The following is a 24,762-nucleotide window of genomic DNA, read 5'->3' as shown; positions in this document are numbered from 1 at the left end:
GTTCTCTAAAGAATCTCCTATACAGCCTCAGTAAGGGGGACATCTTTGTTTATCTTGACCTTTCCATGTCTTCAGACAACCTTAACCCACCTTTTGGAAACTTCTCCCCTGAATGCCTTGGCAAGGCACCAACCTCATTCATCCAGACCTTACGCTCTTCCTCCTCCCCAATCCCTTTACTCCTCCTCTTCCTATTTCTCCCTCTCCTTCCCTAACAAATGGAAAAACAAAACACAACAGAAAACCTAAACGTGTATGGATAGAAATAAAGATGGTTTCCTTAAACAACTTCTATCCAGCTCTCTGGATCTGCCTCCTGATCTTTAATACATATTTCATAGTCTTTTTTGGCAACATTCAGTATTTGCCATTGTGCAGTCATACTACACTGAGTTAGAGAACAATTCACTGTGAATCCAATGGAGCTCAAGTTTCAGGACCCTGTCTTGCATGTGCCCCTTCCGAGGCCTTGGAAGGGTCCCCACCTGTATTTTTCAGATGGTCACATAGTTTTATAAAATTTGCAAAAGGAAGTTATGTTGGTTCCATTCCAAAATAATAATGCAAGAAGTTTTGTGGATCCTCATTTCAGTAACATAGCATAACTAATTAAAGGTGGAGGAGGGAACACATTTAAAATCTCTGGAAATGCCCTTTCCACTCCCACTGCTTCACTTGACCAGCCTTAAAAAATAAATAAATAAAATCTCTGGAAATTATACCAAGGGCATACATCAAACAATGAAAAATTTATTCATGAAGATCTTTATTAAATATAAGAATAAATAAATAAATATTAAATTTTTACATATAGCCAGTAGACAAAACAAATTCCATAAATAAACTATTGTATTTTCCATTTGCTACCTAATATAAATTTTTAATATAAATGCAAAAGAAAAGTTTTTCACATAAAATAAAATAAAAGATTTGGGTCATGAGAGTAGTTGAATGTTAGTCACTGTTATACCAACATTCTTGTAACAAAATACTACAATAATACTTTCCTTAACGTTCTATAATGATACAGGAGTTCCATCATTTATCTTAGTGAGACATAAAGAATTTTTAGGCCTTGCTGGAGAATTTTAAGACTTTACCTTTAGAATGCAAAAGACTAGAAATTCAATTTATTCCACTTATTCTCTTGCAGTCAAGGGAACGCCCTGGACATGGCTTCAGCAAGCCACATGCTAGGCCCAGTGTGTCTCATTGAGAACACTAAAGGGCAACTGGTGGCTAATCCGGAAGCTTTGAAGACCCTGTCTGCCATTACCCAGCCTGTGGTGGTGGTGGCTATCGTGGGCCTCTCCCGCACGGGCAAGTCCTACCTGATGAACAAGCTGGCTGGGAAGAAAAAGGGTGAGTGTCACCAGCAAAGCTCAGATGATACCCTTCTGTCCACCCATACTGTCAGCATCCAGTTTGGGTACATGAGGAGACAAAGTTAGAGATGGGGATTGCTATAGTCTGGATATCCTTCATTTGGCACCTTCAAATCTCATATTGAAATTTGATCTCCAATATTAAAGATGGTGACCTAATGGTAGGTGTTTGGGTCATGGGGATGGATCCCTGATGAATGACTTGGTGCCATTCTCATGATAATGAGTGAGTTCTTGCTCTTTTAGTTCCTGAGAGACCTGATAGGTATAAAGGGCCTGGCACCTCCCTCCCCTCTTTCTATTGCTTCCCCTTTCACCATGTGATCTGTACATGCAAACTCCCTTTCCCCTTCCACCATGAATAAAAGTAGTGTGAGGCCCTCACCACATGCAGGTGCTGGAGTGATGATTCCTGTACAGCCTGCAGAGCCATGAGCCAAATAAACCTCATATATATATATATATAACATATATATATCATATATATGTTAGTCTATTTAGAGTTACTATAAAGGAGTAGCTAAGGCTGGGTATGTAAAAATTGCCTAGCCTTAGCTACTCCTTTATAGTAACTCTAAATAGACTAACACAGGGATGAATACTGAAAGCTAATTTTACATTCATGGTTGGGCTTTTTATCTTCACTCTCTTCGAGAAGATGAGTCAGCTCACTAACTTTTCCTACTATGTCTTAGTTTCCCTTTTTAAAAGCATGAATCATTCCTTTCCTAAGAGTAAGGTGGTAATAATTAATATACATAATGAACTGTAATAAAATATAAGACATTTATTACAGTGTTCATATAGTAACAGCAAGTTTCCACTGATCACTAAGGTTAGAAAAATGTTTCACTCTATAGTGGATATTCATTTTTATTGTAAAATATACATAACATAGAACTTACCATTATAATCATTTTTTTTGGAGAAAAGGTCTCCCTATGTGGCTCAGGCTGGTCACAAACTCCTGCACTCAAGGAATCTCCCAAGAACCTGGGATTATAGAAACATACCACCTTCCCCTACAGCCCTTCTAACAACTTTTAATGGTACTGTCTGTGGGCTCAAGTAATTCACATTGTTGTGCAGCCATCACCACGATTCATCTCCAGAACTTTTTCATCTTCCCCAACAGAAACGTTGTACCCATTAAACAAAAGCTCCACATTCACCCCTTTCCCACCACCATTCTACGTTCTGTCTCTATGGATTTGACTATCATTACATTATGTAATGGTTAGCACTCTGGACTCTGAATTTGACTGCTATAGGAACCTCATATAAGTGGAATCATACAATATTTGTCCTTTTGTGCCTGGCTTATTTCAATTTGCATAATATCTCAAAGGTTTAGCAATGTTGTAGCGCGTGAAAATTCTCTTCCTTTTTTAAACTGAATAATTGCATGTATATACCAACTTGTTTATCTGTTCATCTGTTGATGGACACTTGGTTAAATTCTACACTTTAGTGATTACGAATGATCCTGAAATGAACAGGGATGTACAAATATCTGAGTCCCTGCTTGCATATCTCTTGGGTTTATACCCAGAAGTGGCATTGCTGTGTCATACAGTCATTCTGTATTTAAATTTTTTAAGGAATCACTGTACTGTTTTCCACTGTGACGTATCATTTTAAATTCCCACCAGAAATACATAAGAGTTCAAGTTCTCCACATCCTCTCCAACACTTGCTTTTCTGGTATTTTGATAGTGGTCATCCTAATGATTGTGAAGTAGAATATCACTGTGGTTTTTTATTTATTTGCATTTCCCTAATGAGTTTTTACATTGAGCTGCTTTTCATGTACTTTTGGCCATTTATATATTTCTTTGGAAAAATGGTCTATGCCAGTCCTTTGCTCATTATATAATCTGATTTTTTTATTTGTGTTGCATTGTAGGAATTCTTTATATATCATGAACATCAATCCCACCTCAGACACATGTCTAGCATATATTAACTCCCATTCCATCTGATGCTTTTTTACTCTGTTGATAGTATTGTTTGATATACAAAAGTTTTTAATTTTGATTAAGACAAAGTTAGGCATTTGTTGTGTTGTCCATGGTTTTGGTCTCATATCCAAGAAAATCATTGAGAAATTCAATTTACAAAGCTCTTCCCCTATGTTTTTGTCTATGCATTTTACGGTTTTAGGTCTAACATTAGGTATTTGATCTATTTTGACATAATTTTTTTATGGTGTAAGGGTGTAAGGTAACCATCCTTTTTTTCTTCTTCTTTTTTTTTTTTCTCTTTACATATGGACATCCTGTTTTCCTAACATCATTTGTTGAAGAGATTCTCCTATCATCATTGAATGATTTTAGACCCTTTTGAGAATCATTTGGCCATATATATAAAAGTTTATTTCTAGGGTCTCTATTCTCTTCCACTGGTCTCTATGTCAGTCTTTAAGCCAGTACCACAGTTTTAATTACTTTTTATAAACAGTAAGTTTCAGAACTCAGAAAGTGTGAGACCTCAACTTTCTTTTTCCTTTTCAAGAGTCTTTTTACTATTTGGAGTTATCTTTGGAGGTATGGTGAGATTTCATATCAGAATTATGGTGGATTTTTCTATTTCTACAAAACTGTAATTTGGAATTTGGTAGGAATTGTACTGAATCCGTGTATCACTTTGGTAGTAGTGACATCTTGAAAATATTAAGTTGTCCAAGCCATGAACTCAGGATGTCTCTCTAATGATTTGTGTCTTTAATTTCTTTCAACACTATCTTACTGTTTTCACTATATGCCTTTAACTTCCTTGTTTAAGTTTATTCATGAGTAGTTGATTCTTTTGATGCTCTTATAAATGGAATCTTCTTCTTAATTTATTTTAAGATTGTTCATTGTTAGTATATAAAAGTGTTACTGTTTTCTTCATGGTGATTTTGTATGTTGCAAATTTGCCAACTCTTTTATTAGTTCCAATAGGTCCTTTGTGTAATATTTAAGGCTTTCTACACATAAGATCATGTCATCTGTGAGCAGATCATTTTACTTCTTCCTTTATATTTTGGGTGCCTCCTATTTGTTTTTCCTGCCTAGTTACTCTAGATATGACTCCCAATGCTTTTTTTTTTTTTTTTTTTGAGACAGAGTCTCACTGTATTGCCTGGGCTGGAGTGCTGTGGTGTCAGCCTAGCTCACAGCAACCTCAAATTCCTGGCTCAAGTGATCCTTCTGTCTCAGCCTTCTGAGTAGCTGAGACTACAGTCGTGCGCTACCATGCCCTTAATTTTTTCTAAATATTTTTAGTTGGCCAATTAATTTCTTTCTATTTTTGGTAGAGATGGGGTCTCGCTCTTGCTCAGGCTGGTTTCGAACTCCTGACCTTGAGCAATCCGCCCGCCTTGGCCTCACAGAGTGCTAGGATTAGGCGAGAGCCACCGCACCCGGCCCCAATGCTGTATTGAACACAAGTGGCAAAGTGGGCATCCTTCTCTTGTTCCTGATCTTAAAGGAAAATCTTTCAGTCTTTCACCACTGAGTATGATGATGGCTGTGGGTTTTTCATATGTGGCCTTTATTATGTTGAGGTAGTTTCCTTATATTGCTTGTTTATTGATTGTTTCTTTCATGAAACTGTTGGATTTTTTTCATCTACTTTCTCTATTTCTCTCATTCTAAATAAGATCGATGCAGGTTGTGGTGTAGGTTATGGTTCCTAATTTTGATTATGCTAAATTTTATCTCAATTTCCTGAACTGCCTGATATTGAAATTCCACCCCCTCTTATCTCCACTCACCCTTTCAGGCTTCTCTATGGACTGCACGGTGCAGTCTCACACCAAAGGAATCTGGCTGTGGTGTGTGCCCCATCCCAACAAGCCAGACCATACCCTAGTTCTGCTTGACACCGAAGGCCTGGGAGATGTAGAGAAGGTAAGAATTGAGAATTCAATTTTGCAACATTTTCTTCTAGAATTCTTATAGTTTCATGCCTTAGGTTGAAATCTGTTATCCACCATGAATTCATTTTTGTGAGAGATGAGAGACGTGGATCCTGTTTGAGTTGGTCTAGGGTAAGAACGGTGCTCTAGCACCTCTTGTATTATCCTGGTTAGAGCTGGAGCCCATAAGTGAAGTGGCACAAGATGGAAAAGCAAGCACCACATGTTCTCACCATCAAATTGATCTTAAACACTTAAGTGCACACATAGTAATCACATTCATCAGGTATCAGGCAGATGGGAAGAGGGGGAGGGGATGGGTATATACACACCTAATTGTGCAGTGCTGTGCGCACCATTTGAGGGATGGACATGCTTGAAGCTCTGACTCTGGTGGGGCAAAGGCAATATACGTAACCTAAACATTTGTACCCCTGTAATATGCTGAATTAAAAATAATTTTTAAAAAGAAAACCCCAAAGGCAATCACAGCAACAACAAAAATAAATAAATGGGACCTGATCAAATTCAAAAGCTTCTACAAAACCAAGGAAAGTATCATGAGAGCAAACAGCCAGCCTATAATATGGGAAAAAATATTCACATGCTACACATCCGATAAAGGGCTGATAACTAGAGTCTATATAGAACTCAGGAAAACCAGCAAAAAAAAAAAGAGAAACAACCCCATTAGAAAGTGGGCAAGGACATCAAGAGACTCTTTTCAAAGGAACAGACTAATGGCCAAGAAACATATGAAGAAATGCTCAACATCTTTAATCACCAAGAAAATACAAATCAAAACCACAATGAGTTATCACTTTACTCCAATGAGAATGACTTTTATCAAAAAGCCCCCAAATAATAAATGTTGTAGTGGATGCGTGGATGTCGTGGATGAGATAGGAACACTCAAACACTGCTAGTGGGACTGCAAACTAATATAACCTCTGTGGAATGTAATATGGAGATACCTCAAAGAGCTATAAGTAAAACTACCAATTGATCCAGCAATCACATTACTGGGCATCTACCCAAAGGAAAAAAAGACATTGTATAAAAAAGACATCTGCACAAAAATGTTTACAGCAGCACAATAAACAAATAAGACCTGATCAAATTAAAAAGCTTCTGCACAGCCAAAGAACCTGTCAAGAGAGCAAACAGACAACCCACAGAATGGGAGAAAATTTTTGCAAGCTACACATCTGATAAAGGGCTGATAACTAGAATCTATTTAGAACTCAGGAAAATCAGCAAGAAAAAAAATCAAACAACCCCGTCAAAAAATGGGCAAAGGACATGAACAGAAACTTCTCAAAAGAAGGCAGAATAATAGCCAACAAACATATGAAAAAATGTTCAACATCTATAATCATCAGGGAAATGCAAATCAAAACCACAATGTGATATCACTTAACTCCCGTGAGAATGGCCTTCTCAAAAAGTCCCCAAACAACAAATGCTGGTGTGGATGCGGAGAGAGAAAAAAACTCCTACACTGCTGGTGGTACTGCAAACTAGTTCAACCTCTGTGGAAAGCAATATGGAGATACCTCAAAGCGATACAAGTAGACCTACCATTTGATCCAGCAATTCCACTACTGGGCATCTACCCAAAAGATAAAAAGTCACTTTATGAAAAAGACACCTGCACTCGAATGTTTATAGCAGCACAATTCACAATTGCAAAGCTGTGGAAACAACCCAAGTGCCCATCAATTCATGAGTGGATTAATAAAATGTCGTATATGTATACCATGGAATACTACTCAGCTTTAAGAAACAATGGTGATCTAGCACCTCTTGTATATTCCTGGATACAGCTGGAACCCATTCTACTAAGTGAAGTATCTCAAGAATGGAAAAACAAGCATCACATGTTCTCACCATCGAATTGATATTAACTGATCAACATTTATGTGCACATATACTGTGTTTCCCCAAAAATAAGTCCTGCCCATAGAATAAGCCCTAGCAGGATTTCTAAGCATTTGCACAATATAAGCCCTACCCCGAAAATAAGACCTAGTGATGGGCGTGGCTACCCAGCATATCTGCACAACCCATGCACTTCGTCGTTGAGCGGTAAAGAAGACGAGCCCTTCTCATCTGCCCCATGATGACAGCTACTATCCCAGAGGTGATTGGAAAGGTGTGGGCAGCCCCACCAACAAGGTCGGCTCCCCCTGTCAGGTCCCAGCCATCCTGTGCGTGCTGCAAGCTGACACTTTGAAAGGAAAATAACACATCCCCTAAAAAATAAGCCCTAGGGTGTCTTCTTGAGGAAAAATAAATATAAGACCCTCTCTTATTTTTGGAAAAACATGGTAGTAGTAACATCCATTGGGTCTTGGGCAGGTGGGGGGAGGGGGGGCCGGGTATATTCACACTAAATGGGTGCAGTGTGCACTGTTAGGGGGATGGACATACTTGAAGCTCTGACTTGGCAATATATGTAACCTATGTGTACCCCTGTAACATGCAGGAAAAAAAATTAAATTAAAAAAAGGAATTTAAAACAGAATTCAATTTTGGAATAAGCCCTTCATATTCCCTGAATATTCTGTACACTATTTAGTTTTTCCTTAAATAAGAGCTTGCACTTAACCATAATTTTTTTTCAATGTCTGTTAAAGTGTTCTGAGGTCATGTTTGGCAATGAGAAGTGAGGAAAATACTCATAAAACAGAATCCTTGCACACAGTATGGTGATAAACAGACAGTATGTTTTTTTTTTTTTTTTTTTTTTTGAGACAGAGTCTCACTTTGTTGCCCAGGCTAGAGTGAGTGCCGTGGGATCAGCCTAGCTCACAGCAACCTCTAACTCCTGGGCTCAAGTGATCCTCCTGCCTCAGCTTCCCAAGTAGCTGGGACTACAGGCATGCGCCACCATGCCCGGCTATTTATTTTTTCCTATATATGTTTTGAGTGGGCCAATTAATTGCTTGCTATTTTTAGTAGAGACAGGGTCTCGCTCTCGCTCAGGCTGGTTTCCAACTCCTGACCTTGAGCGATCCTCCCAGAGTGCTAGGATTACAAGCGTGAGCCACCGTACCCGGCCAACAGACAGTATTTTGACTATTAACAACAGTTAGCTATATGAGTCAATGCAGATGCATAAAGGCAGCACAAATAAACTCAGTGTCCTGAGTCTTATACTGCAGAGACCTTTAGATATGGATTTGGGTACGGAAGCCTTATGACTTTGTGTTTAAATTTATACTCTGTCACTAACTCAGTGGCCTTTTCACATTATGAATGTGAAATTATTTGACTTCTTTTAGTCTCAGCTTACTGATGTGCAAAATGGGTGTGATGAGTCTGTATTTTCCTCATAGTATTGTTTTGAATATTTCATAAGAAAAATGATGTGTCAGGTGCATAATTGCTCAAGAAATAATCGCAAGTATTACTATCTTACAGTCAATTTTGCTATTACGAAAGAATAAACATTTTTAAATTTAAATTATATATAAAGCCTTGGAATGTACACCAATAATTGTTTTCCAATTATCTGCCAATGATAATAATAGGATCTGGTGAGAAACTGTATAATCCAAAAATACTACTCGAAAATTATTCAAACTTCAATCATTTCTATTTGGATTTGAGTTCCTTTTATAGGTCACTAGTCTGAAAACCATAATTTAATGAGCATGATTTTATCACTGGTCATTTGGAAAATGCTTCTGTTCAATTGCATTCTGACTTCCAGGGAGACAACCAGAATGACTCCTGGATCTTTGCCCTGGCCATCCTCCTGAGCAGCACTTTTGTGTACAACAGCGTGGGAACCATCAACCAGCAGGCCATGGACCAACTGCAGTATCCTTTTTGTGCTCCAGAACAGCCCAAATTGAGAATAAAGACCTGCCCCAATAAACCAGCTGCCAGACTGTGATTGTGAGCCTTGGTGAATCAAGCTCAAAAAGAGAAAATATTTTTAAAAATTCAAGAACAGGAGAAAGGTCCCAGTTCTTTTACTGGAGATTTGATAGTGAGTTTTAAAGACAAAGCCAAAATGAAGGATTGGAGATATGTGGAAAGAATATGGGCTGGGGTCCCTCTTCATTTTGCTGTGTTTCCTTAGTTAACTACTCAGCTTTGTGACAGAGCTGACATATTGAATTCGAGCAAAATCCTCCCCTGATATGAATAACGGTGAGGATTCAGTTGAATTTGTGAGCTTCTTCCCAGACTTTGTGTGGACACTGAGAGATGTGACCCTGAAGCTGGAGGTGGATGGACAGCCCCTCACACCAGATGAGTACCTGGAGAACTCCTTGAAGTTAAAAGAAGGTAACAGATATATTTCCTCCCTGTTTTCCAAAGAATTAACAACTTTGTGTAGGTGCTTACATTCACAGTTTTCTCTTTCTATTCACCAGGATATTTCTAAGAAGGAATTCTTGTTTAGTATTTGATTTAAAAGATTAATTTTTATTGCATTATTACTCTGGTATGAAGACAAGTTTCTTTTTTTTCTTTTTTTTTTAGTTGACACATAATAATTGGACATGTTTATTGGATACAGAGTGGTATTTCAATAAGTGTATACAATATATAACATTAAAATCAATGTAATCAGCATATCCATCACCTCAAAAGTTTATGATACCTTTGTCTTGTGACCCTTCTAAATCCTCCCTTTTAGTGTCTTGAAGTATACAATAAATTACAGCTAACCATATTTACCCAGCAGTGCTTCAGAACGTGAGAAATCATTCCTCCTATCTAGCTGCAAATTTTTATCTGTTAACCAACATTTTCCCATTCTCCCTTCCCTGCCAGCCTTCTCACCCTCTAACACTCACAGTACTACTCGCCACTTCCATGAGATCAAATATTTTTTTCAGCTTCCACATGTGAGTGAGAATATGCAGTATTTATTTTTATGGGCCTGCCTTATTTCATTTAACATAGTGTCCTCCAGGCTTGTCTTAATGACAACAATATATGTCGTCATGAATGATAGAATTTTATTATTGTCATGGCTAAATAGTATTCCATTGTGTATATATACTGCTTTTTTTTAATGAATGCATATGTTGGTGGACATTTAGGTTGATTTCATATATTAGCTGTTACAATAGTGCTGCAATAAACATGGGAGCTCTATATCTCTTTGATATGCTGATTTTCTTTCCTTTGGATAAATATCCAGCAGTGAGATCGCTACATATGTAGTAGTTCTATTTTCAGTTTTTTGTGAAATGCCATACTAATGGCTATAATAATTTACATTGCCACTAATAATATGTAAGAGTTCCCTTTTCTATGCTTCCTAAGTAGCACAGGTTTGTTTGTTATTGTTGCTGTTGTTTTCCTTTGAGATAATAGCCATTCTAGCTGAGTAAGATGATATATCATTATGGTTTTCAAGGTTTCTTTGCATATTCTTAATAATTAGTGATGTTGAGCATTTTTTCATATTTTTCTTGGCTATTTGTCTGCTTTTGAGAAATTCTGTTGCCCACTTTTTGATGGTATCATTTAGGGGCTTTCTGGTATTTAGTTCTTTGAGTTCTTTGTATATTCTGAGTATTAGTCTTTTATCAGATGAATAGTTAATACATATGTTTGCCCATCCTATAGGTTGTCTCTTCACTCTGTTGTTTCCTTTTCTCTGCAAAGGGTTCTTAGTTGAACATAGCTGCATTTGTCTATTTTTGTTGCCTTTGTTTTTGAAGTCTTAGCCTTAAAATCTTTGCCTAGACCAATGTACTGAAGTTTTTCCCTATATTTATTTGTAATAGTTTTACAGATTTGAGTCTTACATTTAAGTCTTAATCCATTGTCAGTTGGTTTGTGTATATAGTAAGGGAGAAAGAATTAGTTTCATTTTTCTGCACATGGAAATCCAGTTTTCTGAGCAGAACTTATGGAAGAGGGTGTCCTTTCCCCACTGTACATTCTTGGCATCTTTGTCAAAAATCATTTGGCTGTAGATATAAGGATTTACTTCTGGGTTCTTTATTCTGTTCCATTAGTCTATGTGTCTGTGTTTTTACCAAAACCATGCAGTTTATTTTACTATGGCTTTGTAGTGTAGTTTGCAGTTTTTATCCACATGAATTTATGGGGTACAATTGTACTTTTGTTACATGTGCAGATTGCATAGTGGTAAAGTCAAGGCTTTTAAGGTATCCATCACCCAAATAGCATACATTGTATTCATTAAGTAATTTATCATCATCCAATACCTTCTGTCTTCCAAGTCCCCATTTTCTAACATTCCACACTCTACATCCTGTGTATACATTATATAGCTCCCACTTATAAAGAAAAACAAGCAGTATTTGTCTTTCTGTGTCTAACTTGTTTCATTTAAGATAATGGGCTCTGGTACCATCCCTCTGCTGCAAAAGCCATGATTTCATTCTTTTTTATGGCTGAATAGTATTCCGTTGTGTATATATACCACATTTTCTTCATCCAATCCCCACTGATGGAAATTAGGTTGATGCAATACCTTTGTTGTTGTAATATTACTGCAATGAACATACAAGTGCAGTGTATTTTTGATAGAATGATATTTTTTTTTCCTTTTGGGAGGTACCTACTAATGGGATTGCTGAATATAATGATAGGTCTAGTTTTAGTTATTTGAGAAATCTTCATACTATTTTCCAATATGTTGTATTAATACTAACTTACATTCCCACCAAAACTGTATAAATATTTCCTTTTGTCATCCTTCTCACCAATATTTGTTATTTTTTGTCATTGTATTAAGAGCAATTCTAACTAGTGTAAGATGATATGTCATCGTGGTCTTAATGTGCGTTTCTCTTTTTATTGGTAATGTTGAATATTTTTTCATATGCCTGTTGTACATTTGTATTTCTTATTATGAAAAATGTCTATATATCCTTTTCCCAATTTTTAGTGGAATTCTTTGATTTTGTTATTATTGTTGAGTTGTTTGAGTTCCTTGTAAATTCTGAATATTAGTCCCCTATGGGATGCATAGTTTGCAAATATTAAAATTCATTTCTACAGATTGTCTGTTCACTCTGTCCATTATTTTTTTGTTGTTGTGTAGAAGCTTTTTAGTTTAATTAAGTTCATTTGTCTAGTTTTGTTTTGTTCCATGTACTTTTGAGGTCTTAGTCATGAATTCTTTGCCTAGACCAATGTCCATAAGAGTTTTTCCTAAGCAGTTTTCTAGTGTCTCTATAGTTTCATGTCTTATATTAAAGCCTTTAATCCATCTTGAGTTGATTTTTGTATATAAGGAGAGGTACACATTCAGTTTCATTCTTCTGGATGTGGCTATCCAATTTTCCCAGCACCATTTATTGAAAAGGCGGTCCTTTCCCTAGGGAATGTTTTTGTCAGCTTTGTCAAAGATCAATTGGCTGTAAATATGTGGCTTTCTGCCTGGGTTCTGGATTCTGTTCCGTTGATCTACGTGTCTATTTTCTAAATCAATATCATGCTGTTTTGGTTACTTAGCCTTGTAGTATTAATATAATTTGAGGTCAGTTAATGTGATACATCCAGCTTTTTGTTGAGGACTGGTTTGGATATACAGTATTTCTTTATGCTTCCATATGAATTTTAAAATTTTTTTCTATTTCAATGAAAAATGTCATTTGTATTTTGATAGGGATTATGTTAAATCTGTAGCTTTCTATTGATAGTATTATAATTTTAACAATAATATTCTTGTGATCCATGGGCATGTGATGTCTTTCTATTTGTGTCCTCTTCAATTTCTTTCAGCAATGTTTTGTAATTTATTTTGTTTGGTTGCTTTTTTGTTTTGTAGTGGTCTTTTAAAAATTTTTTTTATTTCAGCATATTACAGGGTAAAAAATGTTTAGATTACATATATTGCCTTTGCTCTACCATAGTCAGAGCTTCAAGCATGTCCATCCCCCAGACAGTGCACACCACACATATTAGGTGTGTATATACCCATACCCTCTCCCCCCTCCCATGTGCTCCACACCAGATGAATGTTATTACTATATGTGCACCTAAGTCTTGTTCAGTTAATACCAATTTTATGATGAGTGCATATGGTGCTTGGTTTTCCATTCTTATGCTACTTCTCTTAGTTGAATGGGCTGCAGATTTATCCAAGATAATACAAGAGGTGCTAGATCATCATTGTGTTTTGTGGCTGAGTAGAACTCTATGGTATACATATACCACATTTTATTAATCCACTCATGTATTGAGGGGCACTTGGGTTCTAGAAAAAATAATTCTACACTTTGTATGGTCTTTCATCTTGGTTAAACTTATTCCTGGGCGTTTTATTTTTGTGTTTAGCTACTGTAAATGGAATTACTTTCTTGATTTCTTTATCAGTATTTTTATTGGTGTATAGAAATGTTACTGATTTTTGCATGCAAACTTTTTAATCCTTAAAATTTACAGAATTTTTATATAAGTTCTAAAAGTTTTTTGGTGGAGTCTTTAGGATTTTCTATATATAAGATCATGTCATCTGCAAAGAGGGACAATTGTACTTTCTACTTAACAATTTGGTGAGGTTTTTGTAGTAATACTGTTTGATTACATTCTTTTTCTCCTCTGTTTTTGTGCTCTACCAGTAGGTTTTATATTTTTGTGTGCTATCATGATGGTAGACAGCCCATCAGGTGAGCTGGTCCCCAGGCACCACTGGTGGCAGTAGGGAACCCCAGCAGGCCAGTCCTCAGTTCCCCGGGCAGCCTGCGGGGTGCAGGTGAGCATCTTGGGCAGAGCAGGTAGACTTTCAAGTCCCTGAACAACATGCATTGTGTCTGCAGTGGCACTAGTGGTGACAGACAGTCCTCTGGCCCCTGGGTTGCCCGCGAGGGCACCTGCAGTGGCAGTGGCAGGCTAGGCAGGCGAAGACCCAGACCCCAAGTGGCCTGTGCAGGAGGGCAATGACAACAACAGAGTGTGTGGTTCAGACTGCCTGGGTCTCCACTAGATACACAAAGGTGCCTGTGACAACAGGCTAGGAATGCCTACCCTTAGGACCCTGGAAGTGCATGCAGGTGCTGCTTGTGGCAGCAGTGGCCACAGGTGAGGCAGGCCTGTCCTTAGGTTCTTGGATGACTTGCACAGGCACAAGCTCTGGTGTACAGGAAGGGCCTCCCTAGGTCCCATCAATGTGCACAAGAGCACTGCCAATGCCAGGCAGGGCAGTTTTGTCCTCAGACCTTCGGACCACATGCATGTGTGCCATAATAGGTAGCAGGAGCTAGTGAGGTAAGAATATTCTCAGAACCCTAAGGGTTCACTCAGGTACATGGCAACCCCAATGGAAACCCCACTTTGGAGAGGGTAGAGTTGAATCACTAGGCTCTCAGGCTCTGGAAAGCAAGTACTTCAGCACCCTTTGTCCTGGTGACACCCCCCTGGATCGGCTGCTCTTCCTGCTCCCTGAGATGTAGGGTAAATTGCTAGAGAACTGGCTACACCAGCTGACATCATGACACTGGAACACTTTGGGTGAACACCAGGGGTTGACTGCAGGTTTCTAAGGATGGGGATATCCAGGAGTATTGGGCTAACGTGCAAGATTTAGCCTTGTGGGTGCTGGGCTCTCAATATAGCACAATGCTTCAGGTAGTTGGATCTAGAGTGGTGAGTAAGACCCAGTGTAAACTCCTTCTCTGAAACAGTGCAATCATGTGGACTCGAGGAAGTTACTTATACTAGGCTCAGAGCCTGGGATGGCCAGAGGCTCTCCTGTGATCAGGATTTCTGGTGACTGTAGTGAGAAGGTGAACTGGTGGTGATCTCTTGCTTACTACCTTTTCCCCAAATTGGAAAGTCCCCCACGGTTTTGAGACAATCCTGGCCAGATGACTCCTTGGCTTCCTGCTCCTTCGGTGCCTCATTGGGTCTCCATCACTTCCCTGCTGAATTCCAGTGTTCCTTCTCAGATGCTCTATTCAGTGTGTTTTGTTCCTCTTTTTGTGGAGGGGACTGGCATCTCTAGTCTTCCAAACTCAAAGTTCATTTCCTTTCCCTTTTTCCTGTACTAGTAGGTGTTTGCTGTCATCTCTCTCCTTAGGTTTTATGAAGCTGCGTATAGGTAAAGAAAATGCAGTAGATGAAACAATTATTTGAAGACATTTTAAATGGCACATTAACACTGTACTAGATACAACCCCCTTTTATTTTTCTCCAGGGACAAATGAAAAAGATAAAAATTATAACCTGCCCAGACTCTGCATCCACAAGTTCTTCCCAAAGAAGAAATGCTTTGTCTTCTACCCACCCACTGAGTGGAAGAAACTTGACCAGCTTGAAACACTACAGGATGATGAACTGGATTGTGATTTTGTGCAACAAGTGGCAAAATTCTGTTCCTACACCTCCAGCCATTCCAAGACTAAAACTCTTCCTGGAGGCATCAAGGTCAATGGACCTCGTGAGTCCCCAACCCAGTCTTTCCACTCATTGTTAAGACTAAGGGGGCAAATAACATTCACTTATTTTCAGTTTTGAAAAGTGCAGGGTCTCCCGCTATAATTTGTGAAATTCTAACAGTATCAACAAATATCTGATACTTAACATTAGTCAAATCATTGGGATGGGAAGAGATAGATAGTGAAGGCCAAGGTAAAGAATCTGTATTCTTAATATTTTCCCAGTGGGCAGAACTTACACAGTACAATTAGGTAGGCAGTAGACATAAGGGTTGCCATTTAAATTTAAATGCAAATTAATTAAAATTTAAGAAAATTAAAAATTCAGATCACATAGCATTTTTTCAAGGGCTGCAGAGCTACATGTAGTTAGTGGCTTCCATAATGGACAGCGTGGACATAGAACATTTTATTTATCCCAGAATGTTCTATGGAACAACACTGAGTTAGAATGAACCAAATGAAGGATGCCATCTGACTGGGATGGCACTCTTTGATCTACAGATATGGATTAAAGGCTAACCAGGGGGCATGATACAGAAGACAGATGATACAGACATAAATGAGAAAGATATGGTTCCTGTGCTAATGGTGCTTAGGGCTCAGGTAGATACAAGTACTCAACACATTTCCCTATACAATACGGAAATTCTCAACCTATGGTGCACATACATGGCACCTGGGTATGTTGTCAAGGGCAAGGTTCTGTTTCAGCAGGTCTGAAGCAAGGTCTGACAATCTGTATTTGTATCAGGCTCTTCCCTATGATGCTCATGACATTAATGAGGCAAATAGTTAAAAATAGACAAGCTCAGAATTAAACAAAATAGAGACCTTCCTTCACTCAACCTACAACCAACATCATCATTTGTTCTGTATTTATAGGTCTACAGAGCCTTGTGCTGACTTATGTCAGTGCCATCAACAGTGGGGATCTGCCCTGCATGGAGAACGCAGTCCTGGCCTTGGCCCAGACAGAGAACTCAGCCGCAGTGCAAAAGGCCATTGCCCACTATGACCAGCAGATGGAGAAGGTGCAGCTGCCCACAGAGACCCTCCAGGAGCTGCTGGACCTGCACAGTGCCAGTGAGAGGGAGGCCACTGAAATCTTCAGCAGGAGTTCCTTCAAAGATCTAGACCACAAATTTCAAATGGAATTAAAGGTATTTTTTTCTCTCAGGTATACATGGATTAGTGTCATGGAAACCAAAGTACTACCAGGAAATGAAACAAGTATTTATTCTGATAGAAGAAATTCTTACTAGCTTTTCAAATGGTGACAACTACATATTTGTAATCATAATAATTAGAAGGATCAATTTTATTTTTACAGACTCCAAGTTTTAAAACATTTTTTAAAAATAAATATATGTCTAACCTTTAATTAGATGCATATAACTACAATCAGAGCTTTTTTCTACTCAGGTTACAAACCTACTATCATCAGGTTTATCTGCAATCATACTAACCAAAAGAAATGAAATTTATAGTCTAAGTTCTCTTCAGCAGGCTTATGCTTTACATTTGTGCCATTTATGGCAATCATCGGTCCCATTGGAAATTCAGAGTTTTATGTGTAAAAGTTTGCATAGAGCTCAAAATCTCTGCTCTGAATATCACACCTAAGGGTAAGGAGACTTCAGAAGAGCATCCAAGTCAAGAGAAAAGACAAAGGTTCTCCTAGTTGCCTATAAGTTTGAGGAGACATAGAGTTTTTTGAGAAACCTTTCCAGAAATTCTGAGGCCTTACTAACATCATTTTCTGGTTATATTTTTTCTTTTCTATTTTTACAATCAAGTGTCAACTAGACAAAAGGTGGAAAGACTTTTGTAAACAGAATCAGGAAGCATCATCAAATCATTGCCAGGCTTTAATTAAGCTTATTTTCAGTCCTCTGGAAGAAGATGTGAGCCAGGGGATTTACTCAAAGCCAGGGGGCTATCATCTCTTCATTCAGAAGACACAAAAGCTGAAGGAAAAGTACTTTGAGGAACCGAGGAAGGGGGCACAGGTAACCAAAATTTAGCTGTGTGTTCTGGGAAGTTACTGAGGTGCCTCTTTCAAACACCCTTATGGCCAAGCATAGTTGCACATCCATCTGGTTTTCATCTACACAGCACTTATGTTTTTATTCAGTAAACATGTTGAGGAGTGTATTAGATCACATATGTTCTAGGTTACATCAAACAGAGTACACTCAACTAATATTTGAGAAACCAATTGAATTTGCAGATTAATCATTAGGGTACCACTCTATTACAACTGGAAATTTGATGTTTCCAAGTACAGAAGCCACTAGCTGTTGCTTAAGCAGAAACACTAATTTATCAGTTTAGGCTTCACGCTGGCTGTAAGGAGAGCCTGGATCCAAGATTACAAACAATGTCATCCATTTTTTCTCTGTTTGTCACTTCCTCTTATCCCCACAATTCCCTCCATTCTTCTTCCACCTCCATCTCTCTGATCTGCTTACTCCACGACAACTTCATGCTCCAGCAAACTCAGCCCTTGTGGAACCACAACAGCCACAGCTCCAGACTTAGAGTCCTCACTCTAAACCAACATGGAATCTCTACTTCACAGTGTCTATATCACTCCCCCTAAAAAGGACGCTGCTGAGTGGGGTGCTCTGATTGTCCAGCTTAGCCTGTGCCTGCCCCTGTGACTGGGAGTCTTGACTACCAGGCAGAGCAGGGCCAGGAGGAGCAATTCCTAGTGAAAACATGGTGGGCACACAAACAGGAACATTTGTGCACAGCCATTTCCTGATGCTAACTCTGCTCTCTGGAATCTAAGGCTGATGAGGTTCTGCGGACGTACTTGAGCTCCAAGCAGTCTATGATTAATGCAATTCTAAAGACAGACGAAGCTCTCACAATAAAGGAAAGGGAGGCTGAAGGTAAGGAGTAAGCCAAGATACTTGATATGCACAAAAGGTCTTAAAAGTTTAAATGTTTTTTCAAGTAAAACTGTGATTATTAAACTAGAACGAAAACCATAAAAATAATTGTAACTCTTGAAGTCATTCTGAGAGTGACGTAGGCAGTCAATTACATTATAGTTACCCCTAAAGAAAAATGTTTCCAGGAAAATATAAGATGTGCTATATCACCGTTGTTAGAGCTGGAACCCATACTACTAAGTGAAGTATCCCAAGAATGGAAAAATAAGCACCAGATATATTCTCCAGCAAACTGGTATTAACTGAGTAGCACCTAAGTGGACACATAGGTACTACAGTAATAGGGTATTGGGCAGGTGGGAGGGGGGAGGGGGCGGGTATATACATACATAATGAGTGAGATGTGCACCATCTGGGGGATGGTCATGATGGAGACTCAGACTTTTGGGGGAAGGGGGGGAAATGGGCATTTATTGAAACCTTAAAATCTGTACCCCCATAATATGCCAAAATCAAAAAAAAAAAAAAAAAAAAAGAAAAATGTTTCCAGGAAATTTCTTCTATCAAATGTCAACAATAACAAGTGAATGTGGAAGGAAGAAGAAGGAAATTTTGTGTCTTGCTAGTTGGGACCAGTATAACAGAATATCATAAACAGGTAGCTAAAGCAACCAAAATTTGTGTCACACAGTTTGTAGGCAGGCAGCTGAGATCAGGCTGCGAGCGTTGGCAAGTTTTTCCTGATTAGGCCCTCTTTTCGGATTACAGATGGCTGCTTTCTTGCTGTATCCTTACAATGGATGGTGGAAAGAGTGAGCTCTAGTCTCCTCAAATTCTCCTGAGAACACTAATCCCATTATTGGAGCTCTACTCTCATGATCGTGTATAAATGTAATTAGCTCACCAAGGCAAACCTATATAAACTTTCTCTTTTTTCACTTTTCCTCAGTGGAACGTATAAAAGCTGAATCTGCAAAGGAGACTTCAAAACGGTTGCAGGAAATGCAACAGATAAACAAGCAGATGATGGAACAGAGAGAAAAGAGTTATCAGGAGCAAATACAACAATTGAATGAGAAGATGGAGAGTGACAGGGCCCATTTGTTGGCAGAGCATGAGAGGAATGTAGCTCATAAGCTTCAGGTATCCAATTGTGCCATTTCTTTTATCTTTCATTGTACAGAATTAAAAGCACAGTATAGAGCTTAGAGTATGTAGAAAAAGGAATTTTCTAGCCCATATACTATTAGGCACTTTCATTCCCTTACTCTGTCTAGCCATGGTCATCTCTAATTACTAAAAGCAATTTGCTTACAGAATAAAACCCCATGAAATCCACTTTGTTAAATCACTACTAAACAGTAGCTATTCACTGCCAATCTTTGCATACATATTTTATAGGCATTCTGTAGTTGATTTTTGGCTAATGGAACAGGAACTATTTTATCTTCATTTTTTAAATAAGAAAATTATAATTTAATTAGTTTTAGTAAACTTTCTAGATCATAACTCATGAAAATGTGTCTGGCCTGGGAGAGAGTAATTTTTTTCCCATATCTATTAGCACTTTATCTTTGGAAGCACCCTAATGAATAGGGAGACAAATAACCACATAGCACATTGTTTAAGCTTCCAGGTTTATTCCAGAGTTTATGTGTATCCTGGAATGTGCCAGAGCTTTGAGGCCACATGGAGAGTCAGACTGGGAGTTAACAAAATCTCTGGCCACAGCTGAGCATCACTTTTGCCAGTGGTCAACATTATTCCAGGATCTTCCTGTTGCTTGGCCCCACACAGAGTGCATGTTGAGTCTGCATGTAAGCCCAGAGATGCCCTATGGGCCATAGCAATCCCTGATCTCCTCAGTATTAGTATTTCCTCGTACTGGTCTCACTGAAATTTGAGAGCTTATTTAGAATTCCCTCATCAGACAGCTCCTTCGATTCTGATATTCATGTAGGAAATATTCCTTTGAATTTCAAATGTTCTTCTGGAGTATGCTTATGGGAAATCCACAGTATATAAGTGAAAGTTGAAACAAACAAAACATTGACAATTCAGATTGGATAACTACTTTCAATGTGGAATCAAAAATCTCAGGATGGAATTCTGTGGCAAAAATATTTTAGGTGTTATAAATAGGAAAAATATATACTTAACCTACAGAAGAAAAATTCAAGAAAAATTATAGCAAGGATAGGTGACTCCAGAGAGACAAAATGGGATTTTAGGAGGACAGAATTGAAGAAAGAATGTCAAAGCTCTTAAGGAATTATTGCAAGTACTAAAAGAAGAATTAACATAAAAATTAGGTGACAAATTTAGTAATCTTATCATTTTCTGTACTAAGTTCAGTATTTCCAGGCACTATTCCAAATCTATTAATTGTCTGAATGTCAGACCAGAAATGCCCTCCAGACACCAGAAGTCCTGATGTTCTCAATGGTTTTTTCTTACTATGCTTACCAAAAGTTTGCAGACTTATACTGATTTCACCATCAGATATTTCCCCTGCTTCTCAGCATCATATGTAAATCTTAGCAATATTCCTATTAGCCATGACTCTGGAACAAATATCCATATGTGTGAAAATCCACATTATATAGAATGAGAGTTGAAGGGGAAAAAGTGTGGCAATTCTACACAATTATTGTGTATAATTGGTAGTTCAAGGATCCCATAGAGGAATTCTAGAGAAACAATATTTCAGGGATGATATGAATGAAAGACATCTGAAGATAGAGAAAAAGTCCTAGAAAAATTAAAAACAAGCTTAGGATCCTTAAGAAAGAGTGACCCAATGGAAGATAAGGGAGGACGAAATTCAAGAAATAATATCAAAATCTATTAGGAGATTAATTTAAGGAATGAAAGGAAAACTTATTTAGTAATTAATGAACAATTTCTATAAAATTAGTACATGCCAAGCCACTTTCATTATCCTCTTTCCCTCTTTAGGAACAAGAACAACAGCTCAAGGATAAAACTACAGAAGAGAAAAGAAAATATCAGAAAGAAATCCAGGAAATGGAGATGAGAAACAGAGAAATGAACCTATCATGTATTATAATCTAAAAATACAAGATCAAAATTTTCCTATCACACAGCCTGTGACCAGGGCACAAGTGCAATGATCAATTTCAAAGATCCAAACAATTGCCACTGGAATTGATATTATGATCACTATACTTACATTGATCCATAAATTTTACCTAGATGAAGTTGAAATGGGAAGGAACTGAGTTACCTACTAAGGCTATTTATTTCATGCTTATTGTAGTAATGATTTCAATTATCTTTAACTGGATACTGTACATCAACTCATTCACATTTCCTCTGGAGAGTTTATGTTAATAAATGATGTAATAAGTATGCCATTTACAATAGAGAGATATCAGGCAGACACTGTTTAGGGCAAAATTTTTCTTCCTCATCCACACCACAGTTCTAGACACCCTCAGCCCCATGTTCTTCTTTAAGGGTTTATTCATGCCCTGGGATGAATGCTGTGAACATAGAGGAATTAGATTTATAGTGAATAAGAATTTTGCTCATGGTTCAGCATCACTCCTAAGTGGTCAATAAGTTACATTTCTTCTAAGCTAAAGGGAGATTTGACTTCCCATTACTTTCTAAGACAACTGACTGGGTTTAGTGTGTAGAGAGTGTACAGTTTACAGCATGGTGGAAGCTTCACAGTCTATAGGCAGTTATGGTTCTCCTGGGCCCTGCCAAGGATGTGCTCTTTTCTGTGAAGAGTGGATATGTAATGAAAGGGTCAAACTGCTCTGTTGTTAAAAGCTCACTGGTTAATTACTGCCCTAGCCTCAGTCCTATGTTGGATCTTTAAAGTTAATCAAGAATGGTAAAATTGTATCTTTACTCCTGAACAACTATTACAGTGTGGCAAAATTTTTCAGGGGCAATATGGTTACCCTAAAGAAATTATTGTCCCAGGGAATTTCTTCTATCAAGTATAACATAACAAATACATTTCAAGAAGAAAGAGGCAACACAGTAATCCTACATCATTTTTCTTCTTTTTTTCATCCTTAGTGGAAAAGGCAAACACTAAATCTGCACAGTATGAAGCCAAAATAGAGGAAATGGAAAGCAAGTTTGAACAGAAAGAGAAGAGTCATCAGGCACGTGTGAAACAACTGAATGAAAAGATGGACAGGGAAAAGGCCCAGTTGCAAGAAGAGCATGAGAGGAATACATATCATAAACTTAAGGTATTTAATTTTGTCATCTTGATTTTCTCATCCAATGGCCAAGGATCAAAGGCACTGATTACAGGTTAGCATACTTCTTGGTCCAGATAAAGGCCCTTTGTAGTCAGACACTGGACTGCAGTTTTAATTCCCATCAATGCCTACCTGTGGTTGCTGAAGGCCTTTTACAAGCAGACCGTGTGTCATAGAGCCTGCGCTTGTTATTTGCTGTAACAGTGGCAAATAATTGCCAAGTCCTACACAAAGTGCTTTACGTGCATTACATATTTGCAGTCTCATCTAATGGCACAAGATCTATTCTATTATCCTTTTTCAAATGACAATATTGTAATTTCACAAGAGATAAGACAGAATTCTGGGATATAACTCATGGAAAAATATCTAGCTTGTATTTCCTACCTAGGGGGATCCACAGTGTTTTTGTTTTTGTCATATTCTATGTCATTATGTTTGTAAGCGTATGCCACATCCAAGTCTCTGTTGAGTCTGGATGTGGGTCCAGAAATGTTCCCAGTACTCCTCAACATTTTTCTCTTACTACTCCCACAAAAATTTTGCAGTCTTAACTGAATTCTCTATCACATATTGCTCCTGAATCTGAGCATCTTGTGGAAATCTTGCTAGTGAATCTTGACTAACCTATTTAAATTCATGTAAATATATATATTCATGTAAATAATTTTATGTTAATATAATTCATAAAATATCTACATTATATGGTTCCGAGTTGAGATGATATTTTTTTTAAATTAATAGACTTCAGAGAATGATTTCCTGAATATGGGTTAAAAGGGTTCCAAATAGATTAATGGAAAATATTATCATAGGGAATAGAGACAAAACATTTCTGAAGCTAAAGAAAGCACAGAGAAATTAACACCAGGCATAATTAAGAAATAAAGGGGGAACTTATTTGACAATTAATGAACACATTTAGTAATCTTATTTTATTCTACACAAATTTTAGTCTGTACTTTCCCTTTTCAGAATCAGGAAAATAATTTCAATGGGATAATCAACGAAATGAAAAATAAACATCAGCAAGAAATAGAGGATTGGAAAAAGAAATCTGCTCAGTCATCATGTTCCTTGATGTGAAAAGTCAAAAACACAGAGCATTCTCCTTGCTGTCTCCACTCAGGGCATAAATTTAGTGAGTAACTTCAGAAATTCTCACATTTGGAACTAAACTAAGCCCAAAATAATAAAGTTTGCAAAGCCTAAGCATGAAAGCAATGTGTTACTTTTTTGAGGGCATATATTTCATACTTAATTCATACTATTCATGATTAATGTAATGTTGAGCTAGATGTTATTAGAATAAATGTACATTTACAATAGGAGTTTTGTATTATATGATTGAGATGCATTTATAACTGTCCAAACTCAAGAGATGTATCAGGCAGGTTCTGTTTAGTATAAACTTTTCAGACTCAGCCATACCATTCTTCCAGATTTCCTCAGATGAATATTTTTACGAAAAAGTTTACTTTTGTCCTTACATTGAGTTTGAGTGTTAAATACCTTAAAAGACCTACAATATAACTCCATCCTAATCTCTGAATTTCTACTCTGACATCACTTCATGAAAGACACTGAGGGCAAAATGCCTAGCTAGGAAGGAGAAGAAAATAGAAGGATAAAAATCAAGAATAACTTAATAATATATACATAGGAACCTACCAGAAACTTTTTAGAAAGTATATCCAACAACGTGCCTAATGCAATCAACAGAATCCACTCAGATTTTAAGTAAAAGTTAATTTTACATTTATTTCTATTTGGTAGAATAGATTATCCAGGATCCAACTCCAGACTTTATAGCTATTCAGCCAAGAACAATAGCACACATATAGGTCCAGCATCTCAAGTGAAAATCTCACAGCTACTACCACTTGGAACCCAAATCACTGGATCAAATGCCAGAAAATCCATCAATCTCAGCTCTGA

The 24,762-nt window shown here is 37.6% G+C and overlaps 1 protein-coding gene across 1 annotated transcript in view; it reads left to right on the top strand.

Moving 5' to 3' along the window:
- The window catches only part of LOC105862721 (guanylate-binding protein 1-like), a 29,758-nt gene extending 5,714 nt beyond the window's left edge, over positions 1 to 24,044 (top strand). Inside the window, 12 exon segments of the mRNA XM_075999788.1 lie at positions 1,154 to 1,362; positions 5,154 to 5,281; positions 9,008 to 9,117; positions 9,395 to 9,591; positions 15,434 to 15,676; positions 16,560 to 16,837; positions 17,474 to 17,686; positions 18,472 to 18,574; positions 19,527 to 19,720; positions 21,536 to 21,638; positions 22,634 to 22,812; positions 23,800 to 24,044. Coding sequence (XP_075855903.1) covers positions 1,173 to 1,362; positions 5,154 to 5,281; positions 9,008 to 9,117; positions 9,395 to 9,591; positions 15,434 to 15,676; positions 16,560 to 16,837; positions 17,474 to 17,686; positions 18,472 to 18,574; positions 19,527 to 19,720; positions 21,536 to 21,638; positions 22,634 to 22,812; positions 23,800 to 23,910 — 2,049 coding nt within the window. The 5' untranslated portion in view covers positions 1,154 to 1,172 and the 3' untranslated portion in view covers positions 23,911 to 24,044.
- The last annotated feature ends 718 nt before the right edge of the window (positions 24,045 to 24,762 follow it).

The sequence above is a fragment of the Microcebus murinus genome, chromosome 2, assembly GCF_040939455.1.
Source record: "Microcebus murinus isolate Inina chromosome 2, M.murinus_Inina_mat1.0, whole genome shotgun sequence".
In the NCBI taxonomy this organism is placed as follows: domain Eukaryota; kingdom Metazoa; phylum Chordata; class Mammalia; order Primates; family Cheirogaleidae; genus Microcebus; species Microcebus murinus.
The sequence above is the reverse complement of the archived record's forward strand: the minus strand, read 5'-3'. Positions and strand labels throughout refer to the sequence as shown.